At 34.1% G+C, this 19,174-nt stretch overlaps 2 protein-coding genes across 2 annotated transcripts; one reads left to right on the top strand and one right to left on the bottom strand.

Annotated features, from left to right (window-relative positions):
• Nucleotides 1-3,288: 3,288 nt before the first annotated feature.
• Nucleotides 3,289-10,719, top strand: LOC144844212 (26S proteasome non-ATPase regulatory subunit 13-like). Its single transcript, XM_078700992.1, has 11 exons — nucleotides 3,289-3,478; nucleotides 3,868-3,946; nucleotides 4,494-4,584; nucleotides 4,917-4,960; nucleotides 5,606-5,692; nucleotides 6,376-6,547; nucleotides 7,305-7,384; nucleotides 7,854-7,979; nucleotides 8,705-8,848; nucleotides 9,341-9,457; nucleotides 9,844-10,719. Exons 1-11 carry the CDS (start codon nucleotides 3,381-3,383, stop codon nucleotides 9,943-9,945), a joined length of 1,140 nt encoding a protein of 379 aa, XP_078557118.1. The 5' UTR covers nucleotides 3,289-3,380; the 3' UTR covers nucleotides 9,946-10,719.
• A 2,221-nt stretch (nucleotides 10,720-12,940) lies between these two features.
• LOC144844872 (putative neutral sphingomyelinase) lies at nucleotides 12,941-19,065 on the bottom strand. The gene is made up of 7 exons (XM_078701974.1): nucleotides 18,982-19,065; nucleotides 17,851-17,947; nucleotides 16,878-16,954; nucleotides 16,019-16,202; nucleotides 15,375-15,611; nucleotides 14,968-15,202; nucleotides 12,941-14,015 (listed from the first exon to the last, which is right to left on the bottom strand). Exons 1-7 carry the CDS (start codon nucleotides 19,026-19,028, stop codon nucleotides 13,669-13,671), a joined length of 1,224 nt encoding a protein of 407 aa, XP_078558100.1. The 5' UTR covers nucleotides 19,029-19,065; the 3' UTR covers nucleotides 12,941-13,668.
• Nucleotides 19,066-19,174: the final 109 nt, after the last annotated feature.

Raw genomic sequence — 19,174 nt, 5'->3', positions numbered from 1 at the left:
CGACATAGTTTAATGCTACACTATCAAATTGTATGTGACCAAAAAATGTGATGCTCATATGATAATGTATCACTACCTATATAATATATATATATACCTATATAATTACCATGTTTGGGGACATCACTACCATATTTTTTAGGAACATCACACTTTTTGACAGTGTAGATAGCATATAATTGCCCATATGATAATGTATCACTACCATATTTGGGCATATAATTACCATGCTTGGGGCATCAATACCATATTGTTTAGGAACATCAAACTTTTTGACAGTGTAGAAACAGGGCTTAATAATAAACAAAACAAGTGTTATAACTGGTGATATTTCCAAAAGTCTTATTAGTCAGAATTATGGACGAATTAGTGGGAACCAGGCATAACCAGTTTTAAACGACCGGAGTCTTTGTGACATTTAATTTATATTCGTCCATAATTCTAACAAAGGATTTGACCAATCATCACAAGTGATGGATTATTCGAACTGTCGCTTGTCATTGGTCAACTCGCTAGCGTTGCGTCTATTATGTGCTAGCGTTGCGTCTATTATGTGCTAGCGTTGCGTCTATTATGTGCTAGCGTTGCGTCTATTATGTGCTAGCGTTGCGTCTATTATGTGCTAGCGTTGCGTCTATTATGTGCTAGCGTTGCGTCTATTATGTGCTAGCGTTGCGTCTATTATGTGCTAGCGTTGCGTCTATTATGTGCTAGCGTTGCGTCTATTATGTGCTAGCGTTGCGTCTATTATGTGCTAGCGTTGCGTCTATTATGTGCTAGCGTTGCGTCTATTATGTGCTAGCGTTGCGTCTATTATGTGCTAGCGTTGCGTCTATTATGTGCTAGCGTTGCGTCTATTATGTGCTAGCGTTGCGTCTATTATGTGCTAGCGTTGCGTCTATTATGTGCTAGCGTTGCGTCTATTATGTGCTAGCGTTGCGTCTATTATGTGCTAGCGTTGCGTCTATTATGTGCTAGCGTTGCGTCTATTATGTGCTAGCGTTGCGTCTATTATGTGCTAGCGTTGCGTCTATTATGTGCTAGCGTTGCGTCTATTATGTGCTAGCGTTGCGTCTATTATGTGCTAGCGTTGCGTCTATTATGTGCTAGCGTTGCGTCTATTATGTGCTAGCGTTGCGTCTATTATGTGCTAGCGTTGCGTCTATTATGTGCTAGCGTTGCGTCTATTATGTGCTAGCGTTGCGTCTATTATGTGCTAGCGTTGCGTCCTAGTGGGTGGAACCAAGCTTTAGAAAGACGCATACTCTCCGAGTCGTCTCAATGTAATGGCAATATATGACAAATTGAGATCGCGTTGATTTGACTGATTTGATACGATATGACGGGGACTCAAATCTTGTTCCATCAAGAAGTCTTACGGAATCTCCGCTTCAGCTGTTCTGTTGCTGCATTCCTTGACTTTCTTCATGGCAGTAAAACATTGAATCGCAAGATTCATAATTGGACCAACCAGGGAGCTGTAAAACAACTCCCTGGACCGTACCAACTGAGGCAATTTACCGAATACGCTAATGCACCTTTTCTTGTATCGTTTCAACACTGTTAACAATCTGCTGTAAAATCTACAGTAAATTACTGGCAGCTCAGCTGCCATAGTAATTTATTACAGTAGAAGCATTTTACTGTAATTGTAGTAGGTTTACAGTAATGGAAAAAAATACTGTGAAATATACAGTAGGCCTAGTACTGTAGAAACTTTACAAAAACAAAGACTACAAACAAGGCTACAAAACAGTTAAAACTTCCATTTTATGTGCGATTGAAAACTAAAAAATGTTCATAGATAGAATGTTTAAAAGGAAATATGATCATCTAAGCTGTTGTCCACCTAATATGATAAAATTTATTAAGAGAAGCTATATTTAATTTTGACATAACATTTATAAATTTAATCTGTTAATAGGCCTAGGGCCTATCTTTTGAACATTCCGTCGTAAATCTATCAATCTATATAATAATAACCCACTACTCTAATAGTAACCATGGGGGTTAATGAGTCACAAAAACTATTGACAAAATGACATTTATGAAGACTGGTCGTTTATGATGCAGCCGTATTTTGAAAATAAGGAGATAATTCATGTTGATCTCCGGAGTGGGGAGGATTGAGTGTTGTTGAGTTTATAAAAAAGAGTTAGAGTTCAAACAAATTATTTATATTCGTACTGTTTTATTATTTTGCTATGATTTGCTGGCCGGAAAAGTTGGAGTGGTTTACTATTTTCAGGTGCCTAATTTAAGATTAGTAATAGTAACCCACTACTCTAATAGTAACCCACCTTCCAATAGTAACCCACCCTAAAAAACAATCAAAGAATAATAACCCAGGGTTACAATTAGAAGATTTACGGTACTTAAATAATGTATGTAAGAAAGTCACACGTTTTGTTTCGTAATAATATTTTGTTCTTACACAAAATTATTATTATTTATCTTTAATTTAGTTTAATTTAGTGACTTAATTTTTTATATAGTCCCGCATTTCAAAGTGATTTGAATGCAACGCGCATTTGAACAAACACCACACAGTATCAACAATACGTAATATCAGGGAAAAATTACAAGGCATTTCAGTTCAATTTTTACCCTCCAAAAAGACATTTTTAAATAAAATAAAATCATGAAAATAACGTTGAATTACAGATTAACAAACAGAGTAACATACAATATAATAATAATACGTTTACTCTATCGGAAGTACAGTAGGCCTACATTATTATCGAGGACCCTGACGTTCGCATTAAGCGCAAAATATGATCGTTTTGCTGATTCCTATAGCGCGCTATGGAAGTGTTCCGGCCAACTAAATGTGCCATTATCATGATTTTGACGTGCGAGAGTAATATTTTCGGCCATCCTAAGAGTGCCAGTGAACTAAATTCGCTTCGTCACAGGCGTGTCTGAATCACCACCCCCCACCCCACCGCCCCCATCCCACTCCAAATCTCTGAGGTTGTAACAGTATGTAGGCTCTATGTATCCCGATGATCACTTGAGTTTATGATCCCACCACTTTTTTATTTATTTTATTGATGTAATTTAATATTTGTTATTAGATTTTGATATATTCATATATCATATACGTACATACTATGATGTGATGCCAATTAAATAGGGCATTGAACTGATAATGACAAAGATCTTGCACTAAGAAAGCACCTCATGATATAAATAATCCATCATTTTGATACTGTGTGACGCCTGGGTCTCGAAGACTAATCACAGTAATTGATGCAAACTGAACGTTGTTGTCGACACTCCGACGTTTTTATTTGCATGTTCTGTTTCTGTTGTGAGAAAAGTTTTCTTAAGAATTATTCATTTTAATTATTAATTTGTGCCTAGCCTACTTTGTAAACATGAGAGACGTAAGTGGGTATTTAAAGGAGCAGCAAAGTCAGGGAAGTGTTGATTTAGTTCAAGAATGGACAGAAATTGAGGAATTCTACAACAAAAAGTAAGTTTTCCATTACTACTTTAGTAAGGCTAGGCCTAGGCTAGGCCAATAATATTGAATAGTGATTCAGCAATATTGAGTGATATGAGGTGGTTAGAACCCTGGTGCAGAATATTTGCCGCGGCCTCTACCAATCATATCGTAGGCCTAGACAAGCAATTTTGCTTGAGTACTGTGTTTTTATACAAATAATACTAGGCATAAGACTATATGCATCTAGGCCTAGTAGGCCTACTAGGCCTAGGTTTTAGGCTCGATATATAAATTAATTGTTCTATCTTTTTTTACAATTCAACAAGGATTTCCTTGCCCTTGCTTGGCTTGCTTGTGCACAACAAAAATAATAACACGAAAAAAAAAGTAAATTCTTCATTTGTTACCTTTTTTAGACTCTGGCATCAATTGACAGAAAAACTATTGGTTTTTGTCAAGAACCCAGTATTTGCTGAAGGAGACGGTCTTCTACAGGTAGGCCTAGGCTAGGCCTATATTTATTTTATGGATTTATTAAAAAAAATTGTTTGATATAATAAACGTTTATGAATTGAATGATGAAAACCTTTCAACGAATAAAAAAGACACCGCTCCAGTTTTGGACGCTGAGTAGTTACAGTGTGTTTCATGGCATAATTCAACATTTTTTACAAAAATCTGAACGTATATATATATAATAATAATATACTGTAAAAAAATTGAAAGGATATATTTTCATGATTGATTGATTGAAAATAAACATTTAATCTTTTACTTCATGAAATTATTTGTACCATTGCACAAATATAAAACATTTTATATTTGTTTTATAACACTCTACTTTGAATAAGATTTGTATGCATTGCGCACATTCTGAAATTGCACTCTTGTAAGAGTTCAATAGAGTATTTATTGAATGTGACCCAAACCCCCAATAAAATGAAAATTATCTATTCATTATCTGATGTAAATGCAATAGTTTTATAGATTCTCCCTTTTCTGGATAAATACTCATCTATGTACACATGTTTTATTTTCTTAGATGTATGAGAATTTTATTGCAGACTTTGAACACAGAATCAATTTGCTTTCACTCACAGAGATTGTTCTAATTATCATCAAGCAATGCAAAGGTATTACAAATTAAAACTAGATTAAATTAGATATGTCTGTGATTTGTCAGTTGCATAGCAGGGTAATTTAATTACCGTATCTTTGGGTATAATCCCACTTTAGGTCTAATCCCATCCGCCTACTACTTTATGTCTTCACACACAGGCATATCCCCAGGTAGTATTGACTTTTGGTTCTTTAAGGTTTCCCCAGGTATAGTCCTACCCCGAAAGTCAGCCCAATTTTGTTTTCAAAGGAGGATTGGTTGGATTAATACCAGAGGATATATATACAGTATACAGGGTAAATTTATTTTAATTTTACTTATTTCAATTTTTTTTTTTATTTACAGAAGACTCGGCAGCATTAGAATTTCTAAATAAGTTGAAGGAAAAGGTAAAAAGTATAATCATGATAAATACAGCATGTATATTATTTGGGTTTTTGTCTTACATGACACACTCTCTTTCAATTAATGGAAATTAATCAGGATCGTGCGTACATTTCCCTTTTAGGCTCTACTTCTACTAAAGGATGTGTTGGCATCAGCACATGGCACATTCATTGTTTACTATAGGTAGACAGATGATGTTTGATTGTTTTAAATAGCACCCTCTTTGTTTGGGTGTACAGTCTCTCCAAATAACAGGCTATGCTGGCCTAATATTATGTCTGGTTTTCTGGAAGGCCTAATAATCAGAATGGAAAAAAAGAATTTTGGGCCTTTTGTGTTTTGACCTCAAGAAAGTTATGTTTTGGGAGAATGTCCGGCTTTTAAGATAACGGTATTTGGAGAGTTTACTGTATTACAACATAGCACCCTGTATGGTTTGGTGATTCTCAAGGTATTTATTTTGCAAACTCTGACAAGTGATTTTTCTGTAATATTTATAACTCTTTTTCCATTTTGGTGAGCCACTTGACAGTGATTCATTTCACTTTTTGGTTTATCAGTCATTTGAATTTTGAACTCTCTTGTTTTTTTGTTTTGTTATGTATTTGTTCTTTTCTGACAAATGAAATTAAATTGATTTACTGTAGGTAAAAGACCATGTGGAGGCAACAGTCCTTTGTTCAACATCCATTGCAATGGTCATGCTGAAAACCAGTGATCTAGACACAACCAAGGTAACAGAAGCAATTGTCTTAAGCTCTGTCTACACTATCAAAATGTGACAACAAATGTGATGTCCCCATATATGGACATGATGATGTCATATCACTACCATATGTGGGCATATCACTACCATATTTGGGCACATCACATTTTATTGTCAAATAGTTTGATTGAGTATCTTGACTGAAATTCAGTTGTTTAGAAAGACCCTATTATATAGCTATTAGTATTAGCATTATAAGTGGGTAGACTGATTAAATGTATGTTGCCTTGTTATTTACAGTAATTTAAAAAAATCCAACTCCAATAAAAAGCATGTTGTCAAAGGTGGTGATTTAAATCAAAATGATGATTATTTAAAGATGTATCCTGTCCGAAAAAAAACATAAAAATGAAGATTAATAAAATCAATTTTTGAATATGCCATTTTGCAATTTTAAACATTTTCAAAATTTCCAAAAATAATGATTTTACTTACCAAATTTTACTAACCAAAAACCAATTGTCTGACAGATAATTTGGCTATTTTTTGCCTTAGATTATTGTTTTTTCATCTAATTTTTGGTCAAAGTGAATAACTGTTTTGTGACATTAAAATGGCATATTCAACAAAAACAAAACAATTAAAAAATAATATTTTCAAATTTATATGTTTAAAGTTATTAAACATTAAATTTAAATGTTTTTCTTTTAGAAACTGGTTGATGAATGTCAAGCATTACTAGATAATATTGATGGCGTAACAACGGTACATGGACGCTTCTACGACCTGTCAAGCACTTATTATAAGATCATCGGTAACCATGCCAACTACTATCGTGATGCTCTTCGATTCCTAGGGTGTATGTCAATTGATGACATACCTGGTAAGTATGTGTAGTACTGAATATTTATAGTAATTATTGTAGAATAATTACTTTTGCCTGATTAACAATATAGATTATTAATTTAGAGAAATAAATTTATTTTTGAAAAGTAAATTGAGTACACTTGGAAACCTTGGAACAAAGCAACTAGAAGTTGCTTTGAAGTCCCTATTAAGAGGACACCTTTGGGAACAAACAAAATGTGCTCTTAATTGGGATGTCCCCTAAATAGTGGTTGGCCATAATGTTGAAACATATATTTCCCCTGTTTCATGGAGAAGTGTCCCCTTAATAGGGGTTCCTCGAGAATTTAGGTTAGTAGTTACAATCATCACATTGATGTACTACACGTTACTTACTTGGGCACTTTGTTGGTTATTTAATGCGCAACATCATGTATTGCATTACAAAAGACGTGTATGTGTAATGTACCCCAGTCATAAGGATTAATTCAAATAACGCAAGACATCACATGACACGTAATCAACCAATCAAGGATAGATTAAATATATTCATGAGAATCAAACATTTCTGTTTTCGCCGATTCCAATATTTCTGAGATCTGATTGATGAAAATGTGAATATGCCTCAGGTGCATTAACCAACAATTTATATCGCAAAATTAATTTGCAACAGAATTTTAATAGGTGTGTTCTAATATTGAAGGATTGGCAATGAATTAAGCTTATTTTAGTTGAAGATATTTTAATGCAAATGTTTTGAATATCAAAAGCTTTTTAAATATGTTTTTTTTCAGATGGTGAAAAAAAAGAGCGAGCTTTTAATCTTTGTTTGGCTGCACTTCTTGGTGAAGGTATCTTTAATTTTGGAGAACTGGTAAATATATTTTAGACATTTACATAATCTTTTTTTTGGATAAATTTACATTATAGTTATTTCTGATTGATGCTTTATGCTTTTCAAATTATAAATAATTCTACAAAACAAAACAAAAATAAAAAAACTTCCCCCAAAAACGAGAATATTTAATTTATATTAATTTATTCAGGTTGTGCACCACCTGGAATTAATTTATGCAAATAAGGAAACTGTGCTAATATATTCAGCCCAATCAATGTGCGCATTTGGTGACAATTTAAGCAATGTTTGCAGTGTGGAAGAAGGGTTAAACCATGTATTCTGGAATTTGTGTATTTCGACAGTGAATTCCCAAAATACCTGCTCATTTAGAGAAAAAATATTTAGAAAGTTAATAAATTACTATCAAATCATTTTACACTTTTCATTTGTTTTGGTTGTTAGAGAAACACAATAAACACTTTGGTATTATTACTTTCAATTTCAGCTTGCACATCCCATTTTGGATTCATTAAAAGGAACTGAAAAGACTTGGTTGGTTGATTTACTGTATGCCTTTAATAGCGGTAACCTGGTGCAGTTTGAAACACTCAAAACCACTTGGAGTCAACAGGTAAAATACTTACCACTATAGGGAAAGTTTTACTGTCTCGATGGTGCTACCTTGTTAGAGAATAGTTTCTTTAACTAAGCACCATTAGATACTAAGATGATAATGATCAACGAAAAAATATGTATTTTTCCTACAGAAAAAAAAAATTAAAAAGGTTTTTATCCTAGAACTATAGGATAATGATTTGTGCTGTCTTTGATGAACAAATAATATTTTCTTAAGTCTAATCAGATGACAACATGATTAGTACGACCAATAATATTGTGATGATAACACATTTTTTTGTTCTTATTGATCATGTCGTCATTTGATTGAATTTGTATTTTCAACAAACAAAACCTAAATGATTATCCTATAGTTCTATGATGAAACTTTTCCAATTTGTTTTGTTTTCTTAAGAAGAATGTGTGTTTATATATTTATCATTGCACATCATCCTAGTATGAACTAGCTTTTATTCTGTCATGAAAACTTGTAAACAAATGAAATTTTTATCAAATTAAAAAAAAAATTAAAGTACCTTTTGTTTGTTTGTAACAGTTATTTCTATGTCATTGAACAAAAACACATTAATAAAACCTTTTGGACACCCATATTAATGTTTGTTGGGTCCTGTGCGTGGCCCTTTAATAGGGGTTCTACTGTATTTAATAGGGGTTCTACTGTATTTAATAGGGGTTCTACTGTATTTAGTATTGTAAAAAACATTAATATTTACTTTTTAGCCTGACCTAGCTGCTAGAGAATTAAACTTGAGACAGAAGATTTGTCTTCTTTGCTTGATGGAGATGACATTCACTAGGCCGGCCAATAATAGAAGCATTACCTTCCAAGAAATAGCCGGGGCTACAAAACTACAGATGGATGAGGTTAGTATTGAAAAATCGGGCTAAAAAATAGTATATATTCTGAGATGAAATCGAGGCATGTACTTCAGATAATGAAGGGGTTAATAGCCTGATAAAATCCCATTTAATATTTTGCTTTATATACAACATACATTGCTATTAACTTCCAAGCAACTGCAAGCCCACAAGCTAGCATCTCACAATACAGAACATTGTCTGTTATTGAACTACAGTTTTTTTTAGTTCTGAGTTTTGCAACTGAACCTAACTTAATTTTTAAACATATTCACTAAAATCAACTTTTCCGTCATCTTGGGTTACCACATTTTAAACTTTAATTTCCATTCCCAAAGTGTTTATTTTTGTGTTCATTAATTTGTAATACTCATGTTACCATCTTTTTATTATATATGTGATGTTTTAACTTCAATAAATATGTAAACTTGTATCATTAATCTAGATCCCTAAAGATTTTACTTGCATTTTGAGGTATTTTTTCTCCATTATTCACAGGTTGAGATTTTAGTGATGAAAGCTTTGTCATTGGGATTAGTAAAAGGCTCTATTGACCAGGTGGATGCCAAGGTACATATGACCTGGGTACAGCCACGGGTACTGGATAAACAACAGGTGATTATGCTAATTTATTCATCATTTAATTTCTATAGCTAATTTGCATTCTCTGTGTATACACCATGGAAACGGACAGAGTCTTACCACCATCTGGTATTGTTTATATTTAATAAATCTGGGAATTGATGACAATAACTTTACAATTACGTTACATTCATTAGAATGTTAAGGGGACACCTTCTGTACCCAATAAAATTTCCCCTTATATTGCTCTTTGTTCATTCATGGGAACGTGGGGACGTCTCCTGAATAGGGGTGCGACAAAGGAGGGTTCTTGAACGTTTAACAATTGATGATCTTTACATCATGATGCTCCCATTATTCTAAACCTTCTTTTCACAAGTACATAGTTGATTGAAAATAATTTACTTTCTGACTTTCAGATTTCAATAATGCAACAGAGACTGGTTAACTGGTGCGCCGATGTGAAATCCATGCAGATGTTAGTGGAGAACAAAGCGCATGATATCCTTGATAAGTTATGATCACAATCCAGAAAGGAATAGCATAAAAATATTAAAAACTAAAAAAAAAAAATTCTGTTGTAAATGTCACCAGTTATCACAAATCAGCAGTCACACTTGTGATGTGCCCAAATATGGTATTAAAAGAACTGCGTTGACTTCCATTAGGTGAAAGGGAACAAGTGTGAATGAAGCATTAATGTGTTGTGAGATACAAGCTGGGATATGACTGAATTCATAATTCAGCAAATTAATTTAGAGCTCAGTTAACTTATAATCTATACATGAGTTTAAAGCTACTAAGGTTAGTGTTGTGTTGAAATAAAACTTTACTGCCCGTTTGTGATTACTGTCGCAACACTGATTTAGTATTGGGGATCATTTCAAAATTATTTTACTGCAGCAACATATATGTACAGTATGATTACCCAAGAAAATCTTGCTAGATAGGTAACAGAGTAAACAAACTGTACTTACTGCAGTAACTGCAGTAGAATGATTTGGACATGGTTCGATGTTTGTTGGACTGATTTAAAAATTGCCAACATTCAATAAGTACAACTACTGCAAAAACGTCATTTAAAAGTGTCGGTTATTATCAGACATCTGTAAAATTCTGTTACATTGCTTGTATTATCTTGTCGTTTTTACATAAGGTTCAAACCTGGTCTGAGAGAAAATACAATAAAAGATGGAAATCTAAAATAGTATTCTTTTTTATTCAAAGTGTTAGCAAAAGGTACTAGAAATATATTGTAAATGAAAAAAAGATCACACTCTGCTAAAAATAAAATTATAGCATCTGAATCATGAATATACTGTAACTATAAATCTGGAGGCTTGTGGAGCCGTGAAATGTGCAAAAAGTCACATTTGTGCAAACAACCACATTTGTGCAAACATTTTACCTTCAAATGTGCAAACAACCACATTTGTGCAAACATTTTACCTTCAAATGTGCAAATATGTAAAAATTCATTACCCGCAAATGTGCAAACATCTCGCCGTTAAATGTAAAAACGGTCAGTTTTGACGTTAAATGTGCAAAAGGTATTCTACAAATGTGCAAATCATTTCTTCAGTCAAATTCCTATTACATTTTATATTTTTGGTTCGTAGGTCTTTCAGAGTAGAAATAACAATAGGAAAACGAGTCTAATAAATCTAAAATGTTCAATATCATAATAACTAATTATACTGTTGTATTTTATTATGATCAAAGGCTTTAACCCGTCTCAGCCAAATTCAAGTCGACCCCAAGTCAACTCGCCCCCAAGTCAACTCGCCCTGAAGTCAACTCGGCCTCACGTCAACTAGGCCACGTTAAAGTATGAAACGTAAAAAGTGCAAATAAATGGGACAAAATAAGTCTAATGAACAGAAGAAAAATAATAAAAACGAAGTACGCATGTTATAGGGATGAATATTAGAATGAATGTGAATGTTTTTGGCCGAGTTGACGTGAGGCCGAGTTGACTTGAGGCCGAGTTGACTTGAGGCCGAGTTGACGTGAGGCCGAGTTGACGTGAGGCCGAGTTGACGTGAGGCCGAGTTGACTTCAGGGTGAGTTGACTTGGGGCCAACTTGAATTTAGACGAGGCGGTTTAGAGCCTTTGATCATAATAAAATACAACAGTATAATTAGTTTTTATAATATTGAACATTTTAAATTTATTATACTCTTTTTCCTATTGTTATTTCTACTCTGAAAGACCTACGAACCAAAAATATAAAATGGAATAGGAGTTTGGTTGAAGAAATGCTTTGCACATTTGTAGAATACCTTTTGCACATTTAACGTCAAAACTGATCGTTTTTACATTTAACGGCGTGATGTTTGCACATTTGCGGGTAATGAATTTTTACAGATTTGCACATTTGAAGGTAAAATGTTTGCACAAATGTGGTTGTTTGCACATTTGAAGGTAAAATGTTTGCACAAATGTGGTTGTTTGCACAAATGTGACTTTTTGCACATTTCACGGCTCCACAAGGCTTCATAAGCTTTGTGACAAAAAAAATGTGATGTGCCCATATATGGACATGATGATGTCATATCACTACCGTATTTGGGCACATCACTACCATATTTGGACACATCACACTTTAGCTTAGAGCTAAACCCACTATTCCCATTGTGCATTTTTTATATACATAGTGTTATGTTGTATTTGTTATATATCAATGAATATGGTTGACAGCCGATAGTGTAGGACTGTGCAGAATAATAAATTACATGCATGGTTGACCATGGCGTTGGAAATTGAAGTCGCTTAATATGTACACTATGATCATGATGCATACTGTACATGGTGTAAAGAGTTACAGTATTTCATTTCACTTCTAAGGTTTAACGTTCTGGCAAATTTGTTTGCCTTGTGCTTAGATTGAAACCACTGATACTGGGGTCTGTTGCCAACTTTAGACTAAATAAATAAAATGTCCTCTATCCACATAAATTGTATTTTTCAATTTATTTTGTATAATTATTTTTACATTTAAAGCATTGCATGATTACAGTTAATATTGTAACAATTGCACATAACATGGAAATGATTCTCTTTATTTCATACTAAAATAATCGACAGTATTTAATTCAATCAAATACGATTGCCGTCTTCTAACCCAAAAATATATATAATGGATATCGTACATCTAAACATGTTACTGGCAGATCATATTTTAAAAAGGATAAAGTTAGGTAGTAGCCTTGTCTCGCACCAAGTTGCCTTTCATCCAGATTACTTTTTTCCTCTAGCACCATTCATAATAAGAAACTTTGAAAACTCTCAGTATCAACTATTGGCACCACAAGCTTGTAGCATTCTTATAATTTGCAGATAATTGTTGTAATTACTATACTTATGTTCAATAACAGAAATTTCCATTCACACATGTTTACTTAGAATAGACTTATGTCTGTCTCACTCATTTGTGTTACTTGGCTTTTACATTGAGAAACAAATAACACTGTACCTGTAATAATAATGGTTGACTTTTATAGCACCTAATACCAAAGCACTTTACACACAAAACCAGTCCATGAAATATCCTAAAGCTCTCTACATCACAAAATGTAATGTGCCCATATATGGTCATGATGATGTCATATCACTACCATATTTGGGTATATCACTACCATATTTGGGCACATCACACTTTTTTGTCAAAGCTTAAGATAACACCAAAAATATGATGCAGAGGAACCGTTTTCACTACCAGCACTTTGAAGCTCTCAAATGAGAATTCGCCAATTTGATGTATTTAATTTAAATTATTAATTAATACAATTTTAAAACTTTTTAAGAAATATTATTTTTTAGAATTCCAACTACTACTTGATAATAAATTTACTCAATTTTAAAACATTTTTCATAATTTTGACAAAATAGTTAAAATGCACTACATGTATACATTATCCTACATTTTACACTACAATATTTATATTAAGTAGCATGCCTTATATTTCAACCATTACATTTTAAATGTCATTGGAAATTTAAACATGACATATGACATATAATAGTGACCGAATGTTTCGAGATGATAGACAAAAGGGATGGTCATTTATACAAACGATATATCTGCATAGGCATACAGTATAATTAAGCCAAGTTAACACACGTTGTTTTCGAATGTATTTGGTAAATTTAACGTTCATCTAGCATCGCAAAAGCTCAATATTTTCAATGAAAAAAATTGGAATTCACATAATTTTTGAAATGATCCCTAACTGGAAAGAAATTATTTAAAAGCTTGATAAAGACGTTGAACAAAGCTAATTCTTGTTTTAACATCTTCCACAGTCGCTGTCAAACCCCAGAACTCAAAACGTTTCTCAACTACTGCTGTCCAAAACAAGCCCCACATACCTAATATTGTTGCAACAGTAAATATCAAGTCAACAAAAAATGTTAGAGCACCAAGAACCAAGGCCTTTATTATGTACATAGCAACTAGTAGTAGAATAGCTTGCCAGTAAAAACCTTGCTGTTTGATGTTTTCTAGCTTCGCTTTTTCCAACACACCAGCCATCTTGTTTAAAACGGTTTGTAACTCTGTGCCTTTTGCCGGATCACTCCCATCTGTTTCTGTAAGAAATAAAAACACACTAATTATAAACAAAGTAAAATTCCACTTTATGTTTACCTCTCTCCACCCAGGTGTACAAATTGTTACTAGGTGCAGTATGGTAGCTGAGTAGTATGTGTTTCATATGTGCTTGATCCAATGACTGGGATAATAAACCGTGCACATTCTTAATTAGTCATCACTAATAATCATTAATTACTATACAAGTTTGACATTTTAATTCATTAAATCACTCTAGTTAATTACCTCCGCCAAGGAGGTTATATTTTCACCCCTGTATGTTTATGTGTGTGTGTGTGTCTGTCTGTGAACAGCCTGGAGGCCACAGTTTTTATCCGATTCTCACCAAATTTGGCCACAATGATCTATGCCCCAAAAGCTCGGACGAGTTCGAATTTGAGGGGAAAAGGTCATAGGTCACAACTAACAAAAAACTATTTTACTGCCTAGAGACCACAGTTTTTATCCGATTCTCACCAAACTTAGCCACAATGATCAATGACTCATCATATAATTGTGGTTACATTTTGAAGGGTCAGGGTTAAAGATCAAGGTCCACAAAAAAAAAAAAAAAGAATAAAGAAAGAAACCTCAGCAGGACTTGAACCAGGGTTCTCAACTGTGAGAGGCTGGATACATAACCATTACACCAAACTCTCATCCACTACTTTGTAGTGTGCAGTTAGCCTATTTACACTTAGAACTAATAAAAAAATGTAAAAAAAAAAACATTTTCGGGGGGAATTTTATGTAGGGGACATTTACAGTAGGCGGCTTTTACAGTAGGCGGAGGTTTGTACTCTCGGAGTACCCTCTAGTTACTGTATATATTCTCTTTGCTCAACAGAGTACTGAGCTATGACATTTAATATGTTTGTGTTGGTCCTTTGGTCTAATGTTTCCTTTAGGTCAGTTTTGTCAATTTCAAAATAATCAAACATACTCTCTTACCATCTTTTGTGACAATGTCCAGAGTTGCCCTGACTCCTTCATGGTCAGAATAAAATATGTCAAACCCTGGAATCTGTCCCATGGTCAAGCAACAATCACGGCATATGATGTCTTTTCCGTTACCATTGTACATGATGTAGTCTATCCGAATGCCCTCTGTTAATTCTTCTTCTTTCTTTTTCATATGGGTGTACAAGTTATTTGGTTTGTCACATGTGTTGCCAAGGTTTCCATCCTAGATAAGAAGATGGGTATTATATCTCAATTTTATTTTTTTTAAATACCCCGATTTTATGCTCTCTGGATTTTACATACGCATAAAATGATCATGACGTCATCGTTCTTGTTGTTTTGTTTTTACTTTGTTTGCTACAATATTTGTGTGTTTATCAATTATCAATTGTTACCTCTTTATTTGGTCTCTCTTGCCACGCATCTTTCAAATTTGCGTTTGTTCTTATAATCTGCATCGAGAGGGAGCTCTCCTCTGAGTTGAAATCCCCCATAACTAGGTTAACATCACTTGATTGACAAGTCTGCCGAACGAAGCTGCTTAGCTCGTAAGACTGGACAAGACGGTGCGCATAGTATTCATCCTGGTCAATAAAGTTCTCATGGTGAGATGGTCCATACATTGCTGTCATCTACAAACAAAGTAAACCACAATTGTCCAACTGTACAACCTTAGGGACACCTTCACTTCCTCCCCTTAATAAGGATTGGCCATAATGTCATTACATTATTTCCCCTTGTTCTTTTCACTGGAAAGTGTCCCCTTAATAGGGGTGTCTCCCAAAGTAGGGGTTATACTGCCTTACATGGATCAACTTTTCATACAATGTAGGCCTATCTATAGAAAAACCACTCTATATTATTATCTCTACATATTACCACATAGCACCAATTCACACTACCTATATCACACTTAAAAATGTAATTAATTCAATTTAACCAGAGTACCACATGACTGATAATGGAAATAATATATAAGGTAGTATTGTGTTTGGAAAAAGTACAAATATACAACATGATAAGACATGATAATACTCACATGTGTAGTATATACATTTATCTTCAGACCATCTATTTCCACTTGGCATAAGCCAACTAGTTTCTTAGCGTACCAATCACAGTGCCGTATCTTGTGTGGGAAAGCATTGAGAGAGAATGCTTTCTGGGCTGTGTCCAGAATTGGTCCTTTTGAAAATATACATACTCCACTGCCTATGAAGCCACTGTAGATAAAAGAAAATGGTTAAGGGAGAAAGGGGTTAAACATACCCCAGGGTAAGGCTATGTTCAGACCCATAAATAATCGATAGAGATATCTATGCGGTGTATACATTTTCGTGTCTAAACTTAAGCTGAGGATTAGATATTAGCTTTGCATCCAGAGACTGGTATAGAGTATGAACAGACATTCAAGTTGATGTGGCTAGGCTACAAAAGATGTTTTTTTTCGACATGTTAGTTGACTTGTGGAAATGGTAATGGTAATAGTGACTTTTATGCCATGGATTGATGTCTACCTTGGATTAGATAAGCAAATCTAACACAGCTCTAGGGTGACTTTTATGCCATGGATTGACGTCTACTTTGGATTAGATAAGCAAATCTAACACAGCGCTGGTTTAGACATAGCCTGTACAAATAATTCAAATAAACACTCTGTACTGTATTACAGTATAATCCCTATTGAGGGGACACATTCGGGACCCAACAAAGTGTCCTCTTAATAACTGTATCCTCTGAATAGGGGTTAGCCATAGTGTTAAAAACATTTATATATTGACCCTCTTGTTTTCTGAAAGTGTCCCCTTCATAGGTGTGTTCCAAAGAAGGGGTTCTACTGTATACAATATGCATGACTATAGACAGTACATTAAATGTCTTGATAATATTTAACAAACCTGTAAAAGTAATGAGAATATGGTAAAACATTCTTTAGTCCTTCTTGTAGGTCTTTGATATCACTATTAGTAAAAACCTTAAAAAAAAGTACAGTTGATTACATTATAATTTATTTAAAACTTTATTATCTTGTATAGAAACTCTGTTTACAATTAACAGTGCATACATAAATATAATACTGTACAGTATATCCTCTAGTGTAACTAATCCCACCCCACACTAAATTGGGGCGAATTTGGGAGGTGGGACTATACCCGGGGAAACCCTGATTCACGAAAAAAAAAAATTGATAATCATTTCTTGTAAAAACTCATTTGAACTGGCTAGAGAAATGCCTACATCCAGACCAAAAGTCAATACTGGGACTATACCCAGGGATATGCCTGTTTGTGAAATCAGAGGGGGTGGGATTAGACCAGAAGTGATAAAATGAAAAAAAAAACAGTATATCTGTCATAAAAAAAGGCAAGCAGGGACAAAGGATTTGCCATCTATTTTGGTTTTCCATTGTAGAATCTTAATGCAATGGATCATCTGAATTGTCAGATGATTCGTCATGTTCTATCTAATACCATTTTTACATCTGCAAAATGTAACAACTTGTAACCAGGTTTGCATAGTGTGAATACAAATTTGTAGAAAACACCGACAGGCCTGTCCCAAATTTTTACTGCGCAAGCATGTACTGACCTGGTAAACTGACCAATCATGGTAAAGAAACAGCACGCAACTATGTTTTCTCATGTATGCGTGTATGAAAAAGTTGGGAGATTAAACCTGGCTACAACTTGTTACAAGAGTAAGAGTATTAGTGGGAACCGAGTTTATAAGCCACTGCATAAATGTTATATCATGGAGCTATTATAGCTCCATGGTTATATAACGAAAAATAAAACTGCTCCATGTGGCCAAACTAAAGTGGTGAACAATTTATTAGTATAGGGTACAGTAGTAACCAAAAAAACCTCTTACCTCTTGAAGTGCAACTATGTCATAATCACCTTTTGCCAGTTCTTGGATGATCTTCTTGAATCGTATTTCCTTATCTTTTGACAAATAAGGTACACCCCTACAGTATAAAAAGACCATATGTAGGCATAAAAAAATGTTCAACTTACTTCTATCATAGCCTACTTTTACTACTGTATGTACTAGACCTATTTTATTTATAGCTAGCCAAGAGTAGTAGTTATGACGATGTAGTCACTCAGATCACACTACCTTGACAACGTTTTTAACTAATAAACTATCCATGGTGGCGAGAAAATCGCGGCTCTTTAATTAAAGTTTTTAAATTTAGTTAGCTCGGCCTATTTTGTCGTCCAATTTCTCATCTCTTGTAATTCTTCATATATTTATAACATTTTATTCTGTTAAGTTACAATAAACTAGACCTACTAGAGAGAGGGGCCTATACAACGTTGATTATAATAATCATTTTCTGAAACGTACAGTACTAACTATCTGCATGTGTTTTTGTAAAATGATTGTATATAGATTACGTATCCGTCGGCGATGCCATGGTTTTTAATTTGAGTATATTTATTTCTTCATTTATAATAATCATTTTAATGTAATAAAGGAAATCGTTATAACTTTTAATATTATACATACCGCCGTTCGTAGATCTTAATGTTTAGGCCTAAATTATATTGCATGAAAATGTATCGTGCCCCATTCAAATTAGCGCGACCAAAAATAAAACGTAACCGATATAAAACACAACAGACTGATAAAAAGCGTCTCTATCTAGGCTAGGCCTAGGCTAGCAAAAAAATGGATGTTGATTTTATCACGACCAGCCTACCCCTAGCTCTAGGCTAGAATCTTAGGCCTACTACTAGGTCAGGGGCTATGCCAACCAATAGTACTAGGCTAGCCTAGGCCGCTTCCTTGCTAGCTAGAGCTACTAGGCCTACAGTAGGGCTAGGCCTAGCAGTAGTAGTAGGCGTAGGCCTAGACTAGGGCCTAGCTAGTACTGTATGAAGGCTATCCGGATCGGGTTGGTTGGGCCTAACAATAATTAAAGAATATAAAAATCTTCTTTTTCTTCCTGTATCATAACATGATCCAAATGATAAATACGGATCTATAAATACTAACCAACAATTTAACGTTAGCACTTGTAAAGTAGCGTGTTTTCCACTCATTTTATACCGAGAACCCAACAAACAATCAGAACAAAACAAAAAGATTCGTTCCGGATATATAAGGGTTTTGCTATTTAACCGTACATTCAAGTAACCATTTCGGGACAAATAGCTTGATACAGTAATACCTTATACCAAGAGGCCTA

Source organism: Antedon bifida, chromosome 1 (genome assembly GCF_963402885.1).
Source record: "Antedon bifida chromosome 1, ecAntBifi1.1, whole genome shotgun sequence".
NCBI lineage: Eukaryota > Metazoa > Echinodermata > Crinoidea > Comatulida > Antedonidae > Antedon > Antedon bifida.
Note: the sequence above shows the minus strand (reverse complement) of the source record. Positions and strands in the feature narration are given on the sequence as shown.